Source organism: Spermophilus citellus (assembly GCF_964194105.1).
Source record: "Spermophilus citellus genome assembly, chromosome: 4".
Lineage (NCBI taxonomy): Eukaryota > Metazoa > Chordata > Mammalia > Rodentia > Sciuridae > Spermophilus > Spermophilus citellus.
Window position 1 is genome coordinate 4,598,626 of NC_138185.1, and position 20,844 is coordinate 4,619,469.

At 55.6% G+C, this 20,844-nt stretch overlaps 4 protein-coding genes across 5 annotated transcripts; 1 reads left to right on the plus strand and 3 right to left on the minus strand.

Moving 5' to 3' along the window:
* Nucleotides 1-72: 72 nt before the first annotated feature.
* Nucleotides 73-1,954, minus strand: SPATA25 (spermatogenesis associated 25). Its single transcript, XM_081293505.1, has 2 exons — nt 1,143-1,954; nt 73-770 (listed from the first exon to the last, which is right to left on the minus strand). Exons 1-2 carry the CDS (start codon nt 1,195-1,197, stop codon nt 139-141), a joined length of 687 nt encoding a protein of 228 aa, XP_081149631.1. The 5' UTR covers nt 1,198-1,954; the 3' UTR covers nt 73-138.
* A 152-nt stretch (nt 1,955-2,106) lies between these two features.
* Nucleotides 2,107-4,741, minus strand: NEURL2 (neuralized E3 ubiquitin protein ligase 2). Its single transcript, XM_081293504.1, has 2 exons — nt 3,798-4,741; nt 2,107-2,340 (listed from the first exon to the last, which is right to left on the minus strand). Exons 1-2 carry the CDS (start codon nt 4,543-4,545, stop codon nt 2,225-2,227), a joined length of 864 nt encoding a protein of 287 aa, XP_081149630.1. The 5' UTR covers nt 4,546-4,741; the 3' UTR covers nt 2,107-2,224.
* A 15-nt stretch (nt 4,742-4,756) lies between these two features.
* CTSA (cathepsin A) lies at nt 4,757-10,378 on the plus strand. Its single transcript, XM_081293495.1, is given in 16 exon segments — nt 4,757-4,915; nt 4,918-4,955; nt 5,143-5,321; nt 5,486-5,597; nt 5,849-5,899; nt 5,989-6,075; nt 6,299-6,454; nt 6,750-6,841; nt 7,167-7,251; nt 7,630-7,721; nt 7,799-7,877; nt 7,970-8,109; nt 8,592-8,667; nt 9,419-9,508; nt 9,661-9,765; nt 9,943-10,378. Coding segments are annotated over 16 exon segments (1,479 nt in total). The 5' UTR covers nt 4,757-4,902; the 3' UTR covers nt 10,027-10,378.
* PLTP (phospholipid transfer protein) lies at nt 10,176-20,646 on the minus strand. 2 transcript variants are annotated; one of them, XM_081293494.1, is made up of 17 exons: nt 20,493-20,646; nt 19,793-19,903; nt 19,614-19,713; nt 18,744-18,872; nt 18,173-18,328; nt 16,801-16,864; nt 16,654-16,717; nt 15,979-16,070; nt 14,057-14,233; nt 13,910-13,969; nt 12,343-12,507; nt 12,179-12,246; nt 11,231-11,273; nt 11,073-11,136; nt 10,911-10,987; nt 10,550-10,642; nt 10,176-10,510 (listed from the first exon to the last, which is right to left on the minus strand). In XM_081293494.1, exons 2-17 carry the CDS (start codon nt 19,890-19,892, stop codon nt 10,454-10,456), a joined length of 1,509 nt encoding a protein of 502 aa, XP_081149620.1. In that variant the 5' UTR covers nt 19,893-19,903; nt 20,493-20,646; the 3' UTR covers nt 10,176-10,453. The 2 variants fall into 2 exon arrangements, with proteins under 2 accessions (XP_081149620.1, XP_081149619.1); XM_081293493.1 differs by having other exon boundaries at nt 10,176-10,642.
* Between the last annotated feature and the right edge of the window lie 198 nt (nt 20,647-20,844).

The following is a 20,844-nucleotide window of genomic DNA, read 5'->3' on the forward strand; positions in this document are numbered from 1 at the left end:
CTTGGGGTCTGGACCCTAATGAAGAACTAGAATTTGTCAGTGGCCCAGCCTACCCCTGCCATACACCCCCCCCCCACCCTGTCTACCCAAAAACCATACAGAGAAGCCACCCTATGTGTCTGGTGCTATTTCATCCAGCTACAAGCAGGAGCCAGGAGGCTGGCCCCTCCTGGATCTCATTAGGGCCATCTGCCCAGAAGCTGAGTGGGCATGCACTTGCTCCCACCGCGTTCCCTCCACAGCTCCCTCAGGCTCCGGATGGGCCATCATGAAAGCTTGAGCTGCCCGGATCAGGTCCTCTTCCCGCAGGCCTGGGACAGGCACGGTGGGGATGCCGGCGATCATCATAGCCAGGGTAAGGATGCAGATGTCAGGCTGGGAGCCGGCCTCCTTCCCCACTGCCTCAGAGGGCACTGGCAGAACCCCTGGTGACAGCCCACACAGCAGCAGGGGCCCAGGCCTGCTGGGGCCACTCAGGTGGGGAGCTCTGCTTCTGGAGCAGCCATTCTCCCAGCCCAAGCTCTCTGGTTGCCTCACGTTGGGGAATTTGTGGCAGTATCGGCTGTACTCCTTCCTCCGTGGTATCTCCCAGCTAGCACCCCCAGAGCAGACCCTGGCTTCAGGCACTGCCAGGGTGGGGCCCCAGGTCTGGGCAGCAGGTACCACCTGCTCGGCTTTCTGGTTCAGTGGGCCTAATCCACCAGAGGCCACCACCACTGGCTCTGTAGGACTATAGAGGCCAAGGGACGAACCCGGAGAAGCAGCCCCACCTGCAGAGACAGGAAGGAGATGGAATGTTATTCTTGGTCTCTGAAGAAGAGGCCCTGAGGGGCAGGGCTTAGGAGCAGGAGCAATTAAAACCAGCTCAAGAGGACTGTTTAGAGGTTAGGCCTTAAGTGTTACTCACATCCATATCCCCACTTCCCAACACTGAGCAAATGATGGAGCAGTGTTTGCTGAATGACTAAGTGAGCAAGTGGTAGTTAGTAATTGGCAAGGACTTTTGGAATGGCTTTTCTTCCAAGAGTTGACTCCAAGGTCAGCCCCCAAATCCCCGGCAGAACCTCCCCCTCCCTGGAACCAGGAGGCAACTCCCATGTGAAGCTGCTTTGCCTCCTCCAGTTCCATTAGACCCCTCTCACCTTGGTTAGAAGGTAAAAGACCTGGATGAGTCTGGGGAGACATGAAGTAGGACATGGCTGCCCCAAAGGCCCTGTTTGTGAGGGAATAGTCATATGCCTCCTGTCCTACCCTATCCTTCTAGAATGTCACCTCATAGTCCCTCCCCTTTACACCTGGAACGCATCTCACAGCATTGACCTGTTCATTCTAGAACCCATGTATAACAATGGGATGGGATTAAAAGAGCCCTGTACCAATTCCAGGGTGTTCTAGGTTCTTGCCTTCACCTTGGGCAAGTCACCTGGACAGTTTTGTTCCTTAATGACCTCATCTGTAAAATGGGAGTAATAACTACCCCCACCAGATGTTATGAGGATGAGGTGGGACTATCTATCTGTATGGAGCCAAATAATCAGAGACACAAGTAGAGTCCAGGGTTTTGTGTCCTGTAGTGTCAGACAAGGATGCTCTTCAGTCATTTTCTATTTGACCTTGAACAAATGCATTCTCATCTCGGGGTCTCAGTTATCCTTCTGCAAAATGAAATAGTTGGTGTAGGGCACTGGATCTCAGGCCAGGTTGCACATTAGAATCTCTTGGGACACTTTGAGAAACTGTGATGCCCAACTCATCCCAAACCAATTAAGTCATAATCCCAGAGCCAGACCAATATTGGTATCTCTAAGTTCCTCAAGCAATTACAATATGCACCAAACCTGAAACTCCTGTTCTAAGGAAGTGTTTCTCCACCTGGCTGTCCCTTCTATCTCCTGGAGGGCTTTTTCAATATACAGTGGCCAGGCCTGCACACATCAGAGGAAAGTTTCCAGGGAGTGTGGAGCATCAGTACTCCCTAAGTATCCCAATTAAACAAGCCCTTGTCTAGATGGCATCGAAAATGTTCTCTCTTGCTCTGACCTGCTGATTTGTAGTGATTCTAGAAGTGCCTCTACACACTGCAGGGGCAAGGAGACCCTCCAATGATCAGAATGTCAGCATCAGCTGTTTATTTCTAGTCCTGGTTGGCAGCAGTGTTACCAGCTTCAGACAGGGTCTGAAGGCCAGGAGTGCTCCTGTGGGCCCTCTGGGTGGCTGCAGACCTTCACTCATACTTGCAGAAATCCTTAAGCCCTTTGGGCAGATGGAGTCCATCAATGGCCAGCCGGTGCACCACGCTCCTCTGGATCACTAGGCGGCACAGAGTCTGCAGCGATGGCACTGTGGAAAGAAGGCGGTCAAAGGCACAGGAAACTGAAGGGTGGGTCTGAGGCCAGGCCCCAAAAAACCTAGGTTTTCGTTGGTTCTCATTCTGCCATCAGCTTGGGTAACTCCCTTCTGCTGTCAGGCTCAGCTTGCTTCACAGAGCTGATCATATAGCTGAAATAAACACTACTTCCTGCCTGGCATGGTGGCCAACGCCTATAATCCCAGTGATTTGGGAGGCTGAGACAGGAGGATTGCAAGTTTGAAGCCAGCCTCAGCAATTTAGCAAGCCTTAAGCAATTTAGCAAGGTCCTGTCTCAAAATGAAAAATAAAATGGGCTGGGGATGTGTCTCAGTGCTTAAGCACCCCTGGGTTCAATCCCCAGTATCAAAAAATTATAATAAAAAAACCACTTCCTGAAGACCTTCAATGATGTAACCCTGCTTTTATAACAACACAGCACAAAGCTCTTCCCCCTTCAGTTAGCAGCTTCTGTGAGCAGGGTAGTGTCTGATTTGCTCATACAACCACAGTTCCCAGTGCAGGTTCTAGTTCCCTGAATCTATGAGATGGGATCCGAGGTATAAATAAAATGTTTGATAGGGTTGTAAGGAAGTGGAACTGGATCTCAGAATTAAAAAGCTTTCGATTTGAGGTCTATGATGCCTCTATGCTTCTAAACGGATAGACCTAAATCTATCAGCATTTTTTCTAGGTTAATACCGAAAACACTGGGACTGGGGTTGTGGCTCAGCAGTAGAGCACTTGCCTAGCATTTGCAAAGCCCTGGGTTCGATCCTCAGCACCACATATAAATAAATAAAAAATGAGGGTATTGCGTCCAACTACAACTAAAAAATAAATATTAAAAAAATACTGAAAACATTGTAAGAGGGCTGGGGATGTGGCTCAAGCGGTAGCTCGCTCGCCTGGCATGCGTGCGGCCCGGGTTCGACCCTCAGCACCACATACCAACAAAGATGTTGTGTCCGCCGAGAACTAAAAAATAAATATTAAAAAAAAAGAAAACATTGTAAGAACTAAAAGGGACCTGCAAGGCACCTTAATCAATCACCTGGGATAGGCAAGGGCAAGGAGACCCTCCAATGATCGGGAGTGACTGGTGCAAAACTACAAACAGAGGTGCAATTCCAAGCTGGATTCTTCCTGTTTTTGATGCTCTTGCTGCTGTTTCGTCTTACTGGGAATTAAAGGGACTCTTCGCCACTGAACTACATCTCCAGCCCTTTTTTAAAAAATTATTTATTTAGAGATAGTCTGGACTTGAACTTGTGGTACTAGTGCCTCAGCCTCCAGAAGCAAGATTACAGATTTCATCCCTCCAGGTATCCCTCTTCTAAACTAACGCTGGAGAGACCAAGGTCTAGGAAACTGTGGCCCGCGGGTTCTAGCAGGTGTCTGTGTCCACACTGGGCCAGGAGGGGTCGCTGCCCAGGAGTGGGATACCTACAGCCATACTCGAGTTGAACCAGACGCACGCTCTTGGTGGAGGCAAACACGTCCACCACTGCATAGAGGGGCTGGGCAGCGGGCAGCCCCCGGGCGCTGGGGCCCATGTCCTCTCCGTTGATGACGATGTGCATGTCTGCGGTGCCATCCGGGTGCGGGCAGAAGAGAACGCCCAGGCGGCTGCGGCGCGCGGTCGGAGGCAACACGTTCAGCTCGTAGAGCTGGTCCAAGAGGTGGCTGTAGAGCCCCGGCCGGCTGCGGCCCACGAGGCGGTCCCGGGGGATTCGGAACTGCTCAATGCACAGATATGGTTCCACCATCAGGGCCGGGGGGCGGCGCGGGGCCGCGGCCTCTGCCTCTGCCTCCGGTTGGCCGTTCCGGGGCACGCGGTTGTGGTGGCGCGTGATGGCGAAGACCCAGGTGTGGCCAAGGTTGACCAGGTCCGGCAGCGAAAATTCGGGCACGGCGGCCAGACTGGCGGGGTCCAGCGCGGTCAGGCCGAGGCGCAGATGGCCGCACCAGCCCAGCTCTTTCTCCTCGATCTCGACTAGGAATACCTGGCCGGGGACCAGCGGCTCGCGACTGAAGCACACACCATGGGCGAAGCTCTCCACGCGCGTGGCCCGCGTCCCCGAGGGGTCCACGCGGATGTTGGCTCCGTGCACCCGGTGGAAGCGGGTGGGAGGGGGCTCCTGGCGCGCGGGTCCCCAGGAGGCACCCAACTCCACAGGATTGGAGGCAGCAGCCATCTCGGGGCCATGTGGCAAGACAGACGGCGCCCGGAGCTATTTTGGGCCACCGACTTAGATGGTGACAGTCGGGGAACCATGTAAGGCATTTCCCCCGACTCCCTTCCCGAGGCTCTACTCGGGGGTCCTAGCGCCGCTTGCTCAGGCATCCCCCTAGAGCCCGGGTCCCCAGGGGCAGGGAAACCTGCCGTCCACACCCAGATCATCTGGTCGCTGGCTCCGGGACTACGACCTTCGAGGCCCGCGGACTTTGACCCGAAAATTGACCGCTCCCTCCCCTGAGGCCTTCGGAGAGCCAAAAGGGGGCCTGGGGAGGGCTGACACGTGACGCCAGCCCTCACGTGACTCAGGGTACACATGACTTCTAGTCCCCGGCGCCTCCCGGAGAGCAAGGACGCGAGGAAGCAGAGGTGAGGGGACCTCGGCCGGAGCGGATCCCCCCGCCCAGGGTCGGTGGCGGCGGCGGGGCCTCGGCGGGCGGGATCCGGGCCGGGGTCCCCTCGCGGCGCGCCCAGCTCCTCCCGGGGGACTGCGGCTCCCGAGCGCCTGGCCGCGAGCGAGCGGGTAAACTGCAGGCGCCGCCACTTCCTCCCGCAGATGGTCCGAGCCGCGCTGCCGCCGCTGCTCCTGCTGTGGCTCCTGTCCTGGGCGTCCCGGGTGCAGGCAGCCCCCGACCAGGACCAGATTCAGTGCCTCCCCGGACTGGCCAAGCAGCCGTCCTTCCGCCAGTTCTCGGGCTACCTCAGAGCCGCCGGCTCCAAGCACTTGCACTACTGGTCGGCGGCCCTGCCTCCCAGGGCGGGCGGGAGGCGGCTGGCAAAGCCCACCTGGCGGGATGGGGGCTGCAGGCAGTTCCCGAGACGACGGAGGGCTCCCGGGAGCGAGCGGGGAGGGCAGGAGGGGCCCTCCGCCCGCACCAACTCTCTCTGACCCCTCCCAGGTTTGTGGAGTCCCAGAAAGATCCAGAGAGCAGCCCGGTGGTGCTTTGGCTCAACGGGGGTCCGGGCTGCAGCTCCCTAGATGGGTTCCTGACAGAGCACGGCCCTTTCCTGGTGAGTGGACGCTGCTGTCTCCTCCTGTGACCCAGGAAAGAGGGGAAAGGGACAGTTACCCAAGGGAAAAAGGTGGGGAGAAAAGGGCTTCGTGGTCTTCCAAGTGTCTCCTTCTTCCTGAACCTTGTGCTGGGGCTTACTTAACTGTCCTTACCTGCTGGGGGTTGTCCCTGTGTAAAAGACCTCTGGCACTGGGGCCCTTCCCCTCCACCCAGTTGGTCCTTGGTGCTCATTCCCTCTTTCCTCCGCAGATCCAGCCAGATGGTGTCACTCTGGAGTACAACCCCTATTCATGGAACCTGGTATAGCTGAGCTGTGTGTCCTGCGGGGGTGTCTGGGCAGTCCAATGTGGTGGGGCCCCCTCTTCACTTCATTTCCTCCTCCCCTCTAGATTGCCAATGTGTTGTACATTGAGTCCCCAGCTGGGGTGGGCTTCTCCTACTCTGATGACAAGGTTTATGCCACCAATGACACGGAGGTGAGTCTGGTGCCTGCCCACCCACTCCAGCTTCCCTGGTCTTCCACTGGGGCGTGAAGAGGGGAGCGGGAACATGGCCTCTGGATCTGTTTCTGGCTGTCATGTGCTGTGGATGTAACCAAGTCACTTCCTCTCACACCCAGGGTTGGTTTCATTACCTCTTGAGGATTTTTCTAGCTCAGATGTCAGTGCGACCTGATTCTCTCCATCCTGCCACCCCCAGGTTGCCCAGGGCAATTATGAAGCCCTTAAAGATTTCTTCCGCCTCTTTCCGGAGTATAAGGACAACAAACTTTTCCTGACGGGCGAGAGCTATGCCGGCATCTACATCCCCACCTTGGCTGTGCTGGTCATGCAGGACCCCAGCATGAACCTTCAGGTGCAAGGCAGCTGCAGGAGGGCAGGGAGGCCCCTGGGGACCATACCCTTGTAGTTCCAGGTCAGACTGCCCAGCACCCTGCCCAGCCTGGTCTCCCTCCCAGCCACCAGCGACCCTATCTCTGCCTGCCTGCCTCCCGTGACTAGAAGCCACCTGTCAGGCTACTTTGAGTGACCCCCCCAACGCACCCCACAGACCACCCAGGGATTCTAGGTTGCAGAAGGTCTAGGTGTGGGTCAGGGAGCTCCTCCTCCTCCCCACCCTCCAGATGAGTGAGCCCTGGGTGTTTTCACAGGGGCTGGCTGTGGGCAACGGACTCTCCTCCTATGAGCAGAATGACAACTCGCTCGTCTATTTTGCCTACTACCATGGCCTTCTGGGGAACAGGTATGAGAGACGCCAGAGTTGGGCAATCTAGGGTGGGGCCAGTCATGGGATCTCAGGTCATCCTCCAGGCACCATATCCTGGCCCTGCCCTGGCCTATGAGCTAGTGGGGTTGCCAGAAGAATTTGGTGCTAGAAGGTCAAAAGTAGACATATGAATGTAAAGGAACTAAGGAGGGCCATCTGTGTGGCATGGACCCATATCCACACCCTGTGATCTCTTTCCTAATCTCTGCTGACAGATCCCTGGGTCAGGTCCTGGTGGAGGTTAGAGGAAGGAGGGCGCCCACCTCTGCCCACAGCTGAGCCCTTCCCCCATTTCCTGCAGGCTCTGGTCCTTGCTCCAGACCCACTGCTGCTCTCAGAACAAGTGTAACTTCTATGACAACAAAGACCCGGAATGTGTGACCAATGTGAGGTTCTGCCTCTACTTCACCTCAGCCCTGCCCTCCACAATCCTGAAAACGGACACCCCCCCCCCACCCAGTGACTCCCTGTCCCCTCGGCACCATTGCTTTTCTGTCCTGCACTTTTGAGCGATGTGTTCTCTGGAACCCCAGTGAGGAAACCGAGGCCAAGAATGTTTGTCACTTGCCTGAGGTCACAAGGCTAGGGAGTAGTGCTAGGATGTGGACCCAGGTCTGGAAGATTCCTTCCACTGAGCCTCAGTTTCCCTGTGAAAAAAAGATGGGTGAAGGGAGATGATGGGGATGTAAGCGGGAAGAATCTTGATGAGGGGCCAGGTCACGGAGGACCAGGGGTCTGTAACAGGTGGTGTTGTGTTGTCCCAGCTTCAGGAAGTGTCTCGAATCGTGGGCAACTCTGGCCTCAACATCTACAACCTCTATGCCCCATGTGCTGGGGGGGTACCTGGCCGCGTGAGGTAGGTGCCGCTCTGCACCCCCGAGGCCAGCCAGCCCCACCTGGAGCCCAGCACCCACCCCTCCACTTCACTTGCAGGTATGAGAAGGACAGTGCTGTGGTCCAGGATTTTGGCAATATCTTCACTCGTCTGCCATTCAAGCGGACGTGGCACCAGGTGTGCGAGAGCTTGGGGCACCTTCCCCGTGGGGTGTGGGGTATGGCAGGGCAGGCACATTAAGATCTGACCCTGTATCTGTGCCCCACTAGGCACTGCTGCGTTCCGGGGACAAGGTGCGCATGGACCCCCCCTGCACCAACACCACGGCCGCCTCCACCTACCTCAACAACCCGTATGTGCGCAAGGCCCTGCACATCCCCGAGCAGCTGCCCCGCTGGGACATGTGCAAGTAAGGCGCTGCGCCACAGGTGGCTCTGGGGGCGAGCGGTGGGGCTCGTAGGGCGTCAGCAGGTTTTCCGGGGTCCTCTGGTTGAGACCTCTCAAAGGCCCATGCAGCAAGGCCACCCAGGGCATGAAAATCACCTGTTACCCCAGATGTCTTGTAAATGGCCACACTGGCTGTTCGCACCGCCTGACCTACTCCAGTGCCACCTCCAGCTGGCACAGCAGGGACCATCCAGGGATGTCCTATGTGGTGACTTTCAAACCTGTTGCTCCCTAGATACCAGATGCCAGTTGCATCCCAGTCACTGTAACAACCAAAAGTATCCCTAGACCTTTCTAAATGGGGGTGGGCCGAGGATCTTTGAATCCCAGCCCCTGTCCCCAGGTTAGTGCTGTCTGCCTCCCAGGCAGGAACTCGGGGATGGGAGAGAGGTCTGATCTGTTGACGGTTTCTCCCCCTGTGGCCTGTGCCCATGCTCCTGGCAGCTTCCTGGTGAACATACAGTACCGCCGGCTCTACCAAAGCATGAACTCTCAGTACCTGAAGCTGCTCAATTCACAGGTGTGTAGGGGCAGCACAGCTGGATCTAATAGCAGCTGTAGGGCTCTGGAGTAGCTCAGCAAGCTGCGGGCCCCTTCAGAGCGCTTTCAGGACTGGGGAAGCTAAAACTCCAAGAGGTAAAGTCCTGTGCCAAGGTCCTATGGGTGGCAGGGAAAAGATTTGAGCCCAGGTTTGTCTCCACCCCAGGCTGCTCTGCTTAGGAGGCTCAGGGGTCTGCAGCCACCAAAGGGCTTTAGAATGGGAAGAGCTGGTTAGGTCACATCACAATGCAAATGGAGGTCCAGGGCAAGAGAGGGCTTGCCCACAGTCCTGCCAGACCAGTGGCAAGTCCTTTTAGGAGTCACATAGCCCTGGGGGGATTTCTTAAATACCTTTAACTTGATGTCCCAAAATGAGGATAATTATGGTTTAATTAGTGCTCACCGGTCTGTCAGTGCACTAAGTTGACAGAAAACAAGAATTTCCTGGTCTGTGCTATTTAGCTGGGCCCCTTAAATTCCCTGGAGGCATAGAGCTTAAGCCAGGGAAGAGGTGAGGCTTAGCTGAGTGGGGTGGCCTGTAATCTCAGGGGCTTGGGAGGCTGAGGCAGGAGGACTACATGTTCAAATCCAGCCCAAGGAATTTAGCAAGACCCTGTCTCTAAATAACATATAAAACAAGAGCTAGGGACATGGTTAAGCACCCCTGGTTCAAGCTCTAGTACCAACAACTGGGCTAGGCCTGAGCTCATTCCCCACTGGCCCTGCTCCAGAGATACCAGATCCTGTTATACAACGGAGACGTGGACATGGCCTGCAATTTCCTGGGGGATGAGTGGTTTGTGGACTCCCTCAACCAGAAGGTAAGGCAGGGCTCCTATCCCGGAGGGCAAGTGCTTGGGGTGGCTCTGGTCCACGCTGGGCAAACCTGGAGGGTAGTTCCTGGACTCCAGGTCTTGCTGTAGCTGTGGGCAGGGACGGTGGGGCTACGGGCTGATGTCTGTCCTGGTGGCAGATGGAGGTGCAGCGCCGACCCTGGCTAGTGGACTACGGCGAGAGCGGGGAGCAGATCGCTGGCTTCGTGAAGCAGTTCTCCCACATTGCCTTTCTCACCATCAAGGTGGGCTTGGGGCCGGAGGGAAGGGCAGAGCCCTCCCATCCTTACCCCTGACCTCCTTTTATTCAGGGTTACTTCTGGCCCTGTAAGGGCAAGTTTTGGGGGCTCGGGGGAGGCTGAGGATGAAGGAGGAGGGAGGGAACCACGGGGGTCGGAATCTCACAGAGCTTTGTTCCCCAGGGCGCTGGACACATGGTCCCCACCGACAAGCCCCAAGCTGCCTTTACCATGTTCTCCCGCTTCCTGAACAAAGAGCCATACTGAGGACCCAGGGGACACAAGGAAGCCCTCACTGTCTGATGTAAACCCTCCCACTAGGAGGGAGCTCCTCCTCTATGCAGGTCCCCGACTCAGGACTGCCCCACTTCCCACAGCCCCAGCCCTGGGCCCAGCCTCTCCGTAGACAGCCTGGGGACAAGTTAGCACTTTATTCCTATAGCAGCACCTGGAGGGCATGGCTGGCCCTCCCTGCTTACATGCCCTTCTGGATGTGTGGGTCCTATCGCAGGACCCCAGCTGAGCTCTCAGGGTGGCCCTTGGGAAGGCAGAGGGGGGAGGGAGGGGACGGACTACAGCAGATGGATCGATTATGAAATTAAACTGGGCACGGCTTCAACCCATCTTCTCTGGCACTGGGGACTAAAGGGGAAGAGGGGAGGGTTGAGCGGGGTGGAGTCCCGAGCGGAAGCTACTAGGGTGGGGGTGGGGCTGCAACAGCTGCTGTGGAGGATGGAGGGGCACTGGACGCCTGGGGGTCCCTGGCGTTGGCCGGAGGAGCACTGGACGCCTGGGGGTCCCTGGCGTTGGCAGGCCGGTTCTTGTTGATCACCTCTCGCAGCCCTTTAGCGAAGTGGAGGTCAGCGCCAATGGTGAGGAAGCCCTGTGCAGTGGGCAGAGAGGGTCCCAGTCACTCATCCCGTCACTGAGGCCAGAGCTTGAGAGAGAGAGCCCGTGACTTTGAGGGGCTAAGAGGCTTCTGGGCATCATGGAGGGCTGGCATGAAAGATGAGTAGGTGTGGAGGTTGGGCTGGAGGAGAGCTCCACTCCTACTCATCTTTCATGCCTGGCCTGGGAAGGGGCTGGGGTGACAGGGGAGGGCTGGGACAAGCGGGAGGGGGAAGCCCTGCCCACCTCCTGCCCCTACGCACCGCATGGTTCTTCACCACCTCACGCACAAAGTTGATGCCCTCGGGTAGGGGGATCTGGACCCCACGCCAGGTCCGTTCTGTGGGTGGGAGCAGCAGGCTCGGTCCTGGCCCACCCAGCTCTCCCCTCCCCCTCCCCCTCCCCCCCTCAGTACCCAGCCTTACGGTTGAGCATGGGCATCACCCCGACCTGCAGCATGGCCTTCAGAGGGGTCTGGAGCGGGATCAGCTGGCAGGCAAGAGGGGTAGAGAGGGCAGTGCGTGGGTGGTGGCCTCGCCTGACTGCCCACCCCCGGCCTGGCCCACCTCCATTCTCAACTCACTGCCAGAGACTCCAGTGCAGACTGGTTGGAGTAGATTCGGAACCTGTGGAGAAGCAGTGGCCATAAGGCTGGGAGCGCCCCCTTCCGCGGGCCACCCTGCGGGAGGTGCCCACCTGTCTACAAGCCTTTCCAGGTGGCACTACCATGCCCCAGGCGTGCATCCAGAGCCAGCCGTCTCCTCTGTGGGCCTCCTCCAGGTCTGCTAGTTTTTATTTGCCAAGCACCTATATATGTCGCTTCTGCTGACAGCTCTGCAGGGGTTACTTACTCAGTCAGACACTAAACATGTTAGAGAAGTAAATATTATCTGAACTACTTTAAAATACCAGTTGATTTGGTCCTGACAACAACCCTAAGAAGCAGGCACTATCAGGAATTGCACTTCATAGATGAGTAATTGAGGGACAGAGAGGTTAGGTAATTTGCCCAAGATCATACAGCAATAAGTATCAGAACCTGCCTCTGGAATTTAAGTCCCTAACCATGACCCTGCATTAACTCATTTAGCTCCTAAAACAGCACTGTCCACTGTGGAAGCTACTAGCCTTATGTGGCTAATGAAGTATGGCTTTCTGCACTTGGGTAAATGGTTAATTTAAAGATAAATAGTCACACAAGGTCAATGGATACCACACTGGACAGCACAGCATGAAGGGTAGATGCTAGCTGGGAGGAGTGGCACATGCCTATAAAGTGGCACTTTACCACCAAGCTACATCCCCAGCTCTTTTTATTTTGAGTCAGGCTCTCTCTAAGTTGCTTTGGGGCTCACTAAGTTGCTAAGGCTGGCCTCCAACTTGGGATCCTTCTGCCTCAGCCTCTGAGTTGCTGGGATTAGAGGTGCGGCTCAGTGTTAGCCTGGGTCCTGTCTCTGTTGGGCAGGTGTGGTCACCCTGAAGACAAGGGCAAGGAGGTTGGGGCCTGCCCAGGACCTCCCTGTCTACGTACTTGCGCAGGTCCAGGTGTGTGCGCAGAGCCTTGCCCCGGAGTGTCATCTTGGCATTAAATCGGGCGTCCTGAGGGAAAGTGCAGGGTGTGGGCACATCACAGAACTGGAAGATTCACGACCCACTTCTCCCAGACCTCCTGCTGCCTCTGCTTTGGGGCCGCACCATGATCATGCTGGAGAGCTGGACCTCGGGCTGGTTGGGTGGGACCAGGGCGATGGTGACACTGGCTGTGACGGAGATGGTAGTGCCCGAGGGCTTGATGGTGCAGCGTGGGGGGGCCATGGCCTGCAGCTCCAGCTTCAGCGGGGAGTCAATCACTGCAGGGCTCTGGGGACAGAGCAAGGAGAGCAGGTCACACCAGATCTGTTCCCTGGTAAGCCTCCCCACAGAGGACCACACGCAGCCCTGGCCCTCTGGTAGCTCAGGAGTGACCAGCACCAAGACAGCTGGGGCTTCGCAAACCCCTCCTGTGTGCACCTAGCCTTTGCCCCGGGCTGTGGCCTTACACCAAGGGATGCTCCTTCCTTTTCTTCCTAGTATTTTCTCCCCAATATCCAGGGGCATGAATATTCCAGCTTCCTGCTCCCTCTCCCAGGAGGTTCTGCAAGGATTCTCCCAGGGGCCTCTGAGGAAGCTGTTCAAGTGCTGACTCACCCCTGAACTTGACCCTGCACACTGCACACCGTGAGCTCCTTTCAACCTCACTGTGACAGCATATGCCAGGTTTTGTTATTGTCGTTTTTGAGACGGACAAACCAAGGCCTAAAGAGGTTGCGTGGCTTGTCCAAGGCCATGTAGGCATTTGGTTGGGGGACAGGGAGGGGACTCGGGCAGTCTGCAGGAGTCCCTGCTCTTCACTGCTTGGACGCACGAGTGAAGAGGAGGAAGAGGATCGTCATAACAGCAGCTGGTGTTTATTAAGCACTTGCTGTGTACCAGGTGCTGTCAATTGCTTTACATGAAAATTCATTTTAATTTTCATGACCACCTTGTGAAGTTGTGTAGTGCAGAGGAGGCCAGGTTCAAATCCAAGTTCAAATTCCAGCGCTTGATTCACAAAATTGAAAATGATAACTGAAAACTTTCGAAGTTTTGAACTCCTTCCCCTCTCCCCATTAAACAAGGGGAATTTTTAAAAAATTTTTTTAGTTGTGGGTGGACACAATATTTTTATTTTTAAATCTTTTCTTTTTAGTTATAGATGGACACAATACCTTTATTTTATTTGTTTATTTTTTTAATGTGGTGCCGGGGATCCAACCCAGTGCCTCACACATGCTAGGCAAGTGCTCTACCATTGAGCCACAATCCCGACCACAATATTTTTATTTCGTTTACTTATTTTTATGTGGTGCTGAGGCTCGAACCCAGGGCCTCACCTGTATGAAGCAAGCGCTCTGCCACTGAGCCACAACCCTGGCCCTAAACAAGGGGAATTAAAGAATACATTCATCCTCATTCCTTGCCCATCCTGCCCTATACTTGCAGGGCTTGGGCTCTCTCCCAGCCTCACATGAGCCGTGTGGAGACAGACAGGGCAGGAAGTAGTGACCCCACTTCACAGACTTGGAATGGGCTTGGCAAGATGGGGACTTGGCCACAGGCAAGAGGCCAGGCCTGTCTCCTCCAGGGCTGCCCTGGGGGTCCCCCCTCCACAAGTTGCCTCAAAGGTGTGTATGTGGTATGCCCCCCAAGCTTGGCTACACCCCCAGCCCTAGTCAATGCTCACCAGAAGGACGATGCTCCCAAAGTAGGTGGCCCTGAGCAGCATGTCCAGATCGTGGGGCACCTGAACAGGGAATCGAGGATGAGGCAGGGCCCTCGGGAGCTCCACCTCGCCCCTCTGCCCACCCTGCCAACAGCTCCTCCGGCACACCTTATCTCCCACCAGGGACAGCTGCAAGGCCCCGGCCCGGAAGTAGCTCTCCATGGCAGAGTCAAAGAAGAACTCGGAGAAGGCCACGTACACCATCCGCTCCTCCTCCTGCAGCTGGGGCTCCACCGCCTGGTTCAGGAGGCTCCAGTTCCCCTCGGCCAAGGGGAAGAATGCTCCCTGGGTGAGGGGTCAGGGTAGAGTCAAGGCAGACTGGCCCCCACCCGTGTCTCCCAGCCCTGGGCTGGCCCTGTGGGGGATGGTGGGGTTGCACCGGCTCTGTTCTGGGGGGACCCACAGGCATTGCTAGGAGAGCAGCTGGGCAGCTGCAGGCAGCAACCCCATCCAACTGGAAAAGGGAAGATCAAGAAAGGTTTCATGAGATGGGTGGCATTTGAGTGGGCCCTGAAAGCTGACGGCGGTAATAAGCCACTGTTTGTGGCTCGGGAGACTGAGGCAGGAGGATTACAAATTCAAAGCCAGCCTCAGCAACTTAGTGAGGCCCTGTCTCCAAATAAAATATGAAAAAGGGTTAGAGATGTGGCTCAGGGGTTGAGCGCCCCAGTACAAAAAAGAAAAAAAAAAGCCACTGTTTGCACAAGCAGAGTGGTTCCCCCGTGCCAGGTCCTATGCCAGCCTCTTGGCATAGAAGGACTCCTTTAATCCACAGGACAGCCCTTATGAGGGGCTTTACATGCTGTCACTGGCCTTTACAAATGAGGAAGCAGGCACAGGAAGTTAAGCCACTTGCATAAGGTCACACAGCTCTTCAGTGGCGGAGCCAGGATTTGAACTTCAGCCATTCTAGCTCTGGAGATTGTGCTCTGAAGTTCTCTGAGAGGAGCGAAGGTAGTAGCCACCTACTCCCGATGTGGCCTTGGGCAAGTGTCATCACCTCCCTCAGCAAGTCTTGACATCCTAAAGTGAGAATAGTCAGCCCTCTGAGCCCAACGAGTCAACCAACTGATAAGTAAGAAAAATTGTGCCGGGCAGTGGCGCACACCTGTGATCCTATTGGCTTGGGAGGCTGTGGAAGGAGGATCATGAGTTCAAAGCCAGCCTCAGCAATTAAGCAAGACCCTTGTCTCAGAATAATAATATAAAAAAAAAAAAGAGTGGGAAGGCTGGAGGGTGTGGCTCAGTGCATAAGTGCCCCTGGGTTCAAGCCCCAGTATCAAAAAGAACGAAAATACATTGCATCTGTACCAAGCCCAGGCAGACATTTTTGGTCTTTATTCTCTACACAATACAGTATAAAAGCTCTTTATACAGCATTGACATTGCATTAAGGGTTATAAATAATCTTTATTTAGGTACTGAGGATTGAACCCATGAACACTGAGCTACATTCCCAGCCCCTTTATTCTTTATTTTGAGAGAAGGTTTGCTAAATTGCTGAGGCTGGCCTTGAAATTGGGATCTTCCTGCCTCAGCCTCTTGAGTCATGGGGATTACAGGCATGAGATGGCTTAAAGAATGCATAGAACCTGTGCACATGCTATACCATTTTATATAAAGGACTTGAGCATGCTTGGATCCTGGGGACAACTGTATAAGTGTTAGCACCTCACTCACAAGGTTGTGAGAAAATGAAATGAGATTATGTGCGTAGAACTTTGTGTCCATCTCCTTCAGGGAGATGGGGGTAGGCTGTGCATGAGCAAAGGCCCTGGGGTGGGAAGTGAGAGGCAAGAGTAGCTGTGGAGAAATGGGATGAAGTTGGAAAGGCAGGGCCAGATGTAATTAACAAAGCTCAAACGCCAGAGGCAGGAGGTTGAACCTACTTCTGTAGCAATAGGGAGCCATGGCATTCTCAGTAATGAGAGTGGCCTCATCAGAGCTCTACTTTAGGAAGCTAAAATCAGCCATGGGGGTGGGGGGGAGGGAGGTCAGAGGTCACACACACCCCAACTTGGGTGGCTCACCCGGAATTCCATGTCTAGATTGCTGGTTGAGACCACAGGATCCTTCAGCAGGGAATAGTCGATGCCCACAAGCTCATCCACAGAACTGCGCACTGCAAGGAGGAGCGCAAGTCGTTCAAAGCTGTGTGAGGTCTGTGCTCAACCTCTCTGAGCTTCTCATCAATAAATTGGTGATAACTCCGCTTATAGGTTGTTAGGAGGATCCGATTAGTTCTGTGTGGAGCACACTCAGGGCCTGGTGTGCAGTAAGTGCTTTATGACTACTACAGGGGCTTCATCAAACTGCTAAAGAAAATGGCAAAGGAACCCTCTCCTTGGTCCTTCCTCCTTTCCTCCAGACCCTGGGTGTCGGGCACGATGGGGTAAGATCTCTCTCACAGCAGCAAGGGGTCATCGCTGGGGAAAAGGAATTTGTTCTTGAACACCTGTTACGTGCCAGATGATGAAGCCGAGTGGGGTCCAGTGCGCATCCAAGGGAGGCGCTGGCCACCAGGTGGAGAATACCAGGCCCAGAGGGAAGTGAGTCCTTACCTGAGGTCACCCAGCAAGTCAGCAGCACACCGACCCCAGGACTTCCACGGCTGGGCCTCCTGGGGTGCTGGTGTCAACCGCCCTCCTCCCCACCCACTTTCCCCAGGCCTCCCCTGGGCCCTGGCCCCACGAGCACCAACTCACCAGGCACAGTGTCTAGGAGGGAGTTGAGCAAGACCATTCCCGCATGGTAGAGCACAGGGCAGATCTGGAAGGCGGGGGCCAGAGTCAGGGCCTTCTCAAAGGAGGGCAGGCCCACCCTGCTGCCCCCCGACCTGCCCCTGCCCACACCTGCTGGTTGAGGAGGAAGCGCATCCCGGAGGTGATGAACGTAGACAGAAATTCATATACCTTCCTGCAGGAGGGGAGAGGCCGGTGAGCCCAGCCCTGCCCTACCCCATCCAGATCCAGGACAAAGGACAGCAGCCAGAGAAACGGTGGTGACAGGGACTCCTCAGCTTTAGCCTCAATTACCAGGTCCTCCGCAGACGTTTCCAAGATCCGGCCCCAACCCACCCCCTGCCTGGTTCTCAAGGCCCCTGGCCTGCTCCGGCCCAGCTCCAGGCCCTGCAGGCCCAGTGGCTCCCAGCTGCTCGGAGCATCCTGCTCCTGCGGCTTCGGCCTCCCTCCACCCTCGGTGCTCTGCCCTGTGTCCTCCACTCAGTCCACCCAGATCACCCTCTCGGCATCCCAGAGTGCTCTCTCGGTGCCCCTCTCAGGACCCTGAGGACGAACGTTTCATGGCTCCAGCTAGGCCCTGAGCTGCTCTCCAAATCCTCAGGCTCTGGCATACACTCGGCAAAACACTGACAGTACACCAACCCAGATGAGGAATCCACCCCCCAGGAGCAGCACAAAGTCCCCTTCTCAGATCAGATCCGGAATTGGGCTGGGCCTGGGGCTCAGTGGTAGAGTGCTCACCTGGCATGCATGAAGCACTGGGTTCAATCCTCAGCCCCACATAAAAACAAAGATACTGTCCCCCAACAACTAAAAAATACATATAATTTTTTTTAAGAGCTACTAATTGGGGGCTGGGGTTGTGGCTCAGTGGTAGAGCACTTGCTTAGAACGTGTGAGGCCCTGGGTTCGATCCTTAGCACCATATAAAAATAAATGAAATAAAGGTATTGTTTCTATCTACATCTAAAAATTTTTTTTAAAAAAAGAGCTACTAATTATTGAGAACTTAGTCATGCCCAACTATCCATACTAATCTTCACAATTACTCCTATCTAAGTGACTAGCACTTATATGGTCATTTATCATATGCAAGGTACTATTCTAAGTGTTTTTATAAATATTTTGTAAATATTGTGATATTTAATTTAATAATATTGTAAATAATGTAAATACTGTAATATTTGTAATATTGTAAATACTGCATTATTATTGTAAATATCGTAATGTTTACAACAATATTATAATAATATTGTAAATATTAACAAAATAACCCTTACAATGATCTTATAGAATAAGTCGTATTATCATCTCTAATTTACCAGTGAGGAAACTGAGGCACTGAACTTCGAAGACTTGCCCAAGTTTACACAGCCAGTTGGTGGAGCTAAGATCTGGAGGCTGTGGGTCTGACTTCTGAGCCCTGCATGATGCAAATGGGTTGGGGGGCTCAAAGGGGATGCAGTGGGGGGGGGGGGCTCACTTGAAGGTTCCCCCGAAGACCATATGCATTCTGGAGACAGAAGCCTGGCAGGAGACATTGGACACTTTCATCCGACCAGAGGAATCCTGGGAGAGCTGCAGACCCGTGTGGATGGACACACCCTCCGCAGAGGCATTGATGTAGCCTCCATCATAGCTGCGGTAAGGAAGTGGCTGTGAGCCTGACCGAGTCTGCACGGCCCTCCAACCCCCCATACCTCCATCGTGATAACCACATCAACTTTTTTTGTTTTGTTTTTAATTTTGAGACAGGGTCTCACTAAGTTAATGAGGAGGCCTAGAAATCTCAATCCTCCTGCCTTAGCCTCCCAAGTTGCTAGAATTACAGGTGTGCACCACTGTGCCCTGCTTGAACCTCTTAATAAGGCCTCATTTCTTCATACTTTACCAGACATCCTAGTAAACCCTCCTATCGATATTTATAAAGTAGACACGATTGTTCCTCGAGTATGGATGGAGAAACTTAGAAAATGTAAGGGGTTGCCCGCAGGCCCACAGTACCCCGGTGCAGCTGGCACTCCCTCCACCCCGCCGAGGGTCAGTGTCCTCACAAGAACCAGTAGAGAAGCTGTCTCCGAAAGCGCAGCCCCAAGGAAGCGTTGGTGATTTGTAGCATAAGCTCCTGCTCGGGCTGGAAGTGGAGCTCAGAGGACGTCAGCTGCAGTTCCGTGACCCTCACCCTGTAGGAAGCCCCAGGGTCAGATCCAGATCCAGGGCCAGGAGAAGATTCCACCCAACCACAGGAAAGCCATTCTCTCCTCTTCCAGTCCAGCGGGGAAGCTGGTGGGAGGCCTGGACTTGGGTGGCTCAGAGATCATCTCCTGCTAACCTAAGTGTTAAAAGTAAACTTCACCCATCTTTCTCCCTCTCTGTGGCCCAGGCTGGGGTGTAACTCTTGAGCTAAAAACGATCCTCCTGCCTCAACCTTCCTAGCTCCTGAGTAGCTGGACCACCATGCCCATGCCCGCTAACCCCATCTCTTAGAAGTCTTGTTGCTTGCACCCCCTCCCCTGCTACACCCTCCCAAGCTAAGCTCTGCCCGTACACCAATTCCCCTATCCCTCCTCTCCTAAGTCACCTTCCCATTAGCTCCAACCCATGCCCTGGAGTTCACTCTCCTCCACTGCTAAATGCCTCCTCTCGGCGTTTCCAGGGCACTGGGGCTAGGCTTCAAAACCACCGCCTGGGTTCGTCTTGGTCCCGCCCACATCCTCTAGACCACGCCCACCTCCTGGTCCCGCCGAGGGTTGCAGTCTTGGCGGTTACCTTTAGGGCCATCCTGTTTAAGTCCCGCCCTTTCAATTTGGCCGCGTCGCCAGTCCCCTGGGCCCTGATCCGTCAGCGCCCCCTCCGGAGGCCTCGGGCACCAGCACCGTCGAGGCCCCGCCCCGGCCCCGAGGCCCCGCCCCGGGCCGACTTACTCGGAGATGTTGTAGTAGAAGTGTCCCTCTTGGCCCCGCAGGTCGGGAATAGTGATGGTCTCCAGCTCTTGCTCCAGAAAGCGCAGCCCTTCCTGCTTCACTGAGGCAGCAGTGAGACCCTTAGCTGCGCGCCCCCCACGGCGACCGCTGCCGCCCCCGCACCTGCACCCACGCCTTACCCAGTTCCAGCGCCTTGGAGGTGACGCGGATCTTGCAGCCCGGGAGCTCCGCGCGGGCGCCTGCCAGCAGCGCTAGGAAGAGGGCCCCGAACAGGGCCATGGCCAGCGGGCCTGAGGGTGGGAGGGGTCGCAGGGATCGTCTGGGCCGCTGAGACCCGCTCCTTGGATGTCCAATAAGGGGGAACTGGGCCGGACCGTTACCCGCTTATAACTCGCCGGGGAGCTGGGAACCAATAATCTTGCCTCCATTTGGCAGATGCAGAAACTGAGGCTCAGAGAGGCCAAGAGACTAGCGCTTTGTCTACCGAAGGATTTGGGCACCGGGAAAGGGGCATTCTCAGTTCCCTCGTGCAACCGCCGCGTGACGAGTTTGGACCTCCGGGGAACCAGCCCCCATCCCCCCAACAACCTCCCCTTTCCGCTGGAGACCGGCGGGCTCTGGCTGGTCCGTTGCCGCGGCAACAACCGCACGCGCATTCCTGGAGCGAGGTTTGGGTCTCCTAGGTCCCATGCCGCAATGGCCAGCCGGGCCGCGGGCTCCGAGGTCTCCCGGTTCCCTCTGGCCCTAAATCTCTCCCATTGGAGATTCTGCCTGGTGCCCCCATCTCAGCGCCCTCCTTCGTCGGCTTTCCTCCCCAACCCGGGTTCAAAGGACCTCGCGGCCAGGGCCGGGGTGGGATGGGGACCTGCCCCAACTCACTAAGCGGTGGAGCTGGGGCACGGCGCGGTCACGTGGGGCGGCGGGCAGCGCTGGGATCCGTGCTGCAGGGTCTGGCGGGCAGCGCTCTTCCAGCGCCTTTATAAAGCCTGGCCTCCGCGACCCCCCTCCTCGCTGCAGCACTCCCCTCCTCCCTGGGGGCTGGGAGGGGACGGGGCGGGACGCTGGCAGCCGGGAGGGTGGAGAGGGTTGAACCGAGCCCCGTGACAAGTTCGGTTGCTGTCGAGACAAGTGGGGGACTGAAGCCCCGCAAGAGGGAGGGAAGTACAGGAGCAGGCCTGCTCAAGCACAGCCATCGAATTCCAATTACTCATTCTTCCTGCACCATCTTCCT

Bases quoted from the DNA above. Each gene is read 5' to 3' on its own strand.
- SPATA25 (XM_081293505.1), bottom strand. From the start codon at position 1,197: ATGTCCTACTTCATGTCTCCCCAGACTCATCCAGGTCTTTTACCTTCT. The intron at 771-1,142 runs GTGAGAGGGGTC...CTGTCTCTGCAG, and splicing joins TCTTTTACCTTCTAACCAAG to GTGGGGCTGCTTCTCCGGGT.
- NEURL2 (XM_081293504.1), bottom strand. From the start codon at position 4,545: ATGGCTGCTGCCTCCAATCCTGTGGAGTTGGGTGCCTCCTGGGGACCC. The intron at 2,341-3,797 runs GTAGGTATCCCA...TTCTTTCCACAG, and splicing joins GGTTCAACTCGAGTATGGCT to TGCCATCGCTGCAGACTCTG.
- PLTP (XM_081293493.1), bottom strand. From the start codon at position 19,892: ATGGCCCTGTTCGGGGCCCTCTTCCTAGCGCTGCTGGCAGGCGCCCGC. The intron at 14,234-15,978 runs GTGAGCCACCCA...CCCCTCACCCAG, and splicing joins ATCTAGACATGGAATTCCGG to GGAGCATTCTTCCCCTTGGC. The intron at 13,970-14,056 runs GTGTGCCGGAGG...TTCCCTGTTCAG, and splicing joins TGTCCCTGGTGGGAGATAAG to GTGCCCCACGATCTGGACAT.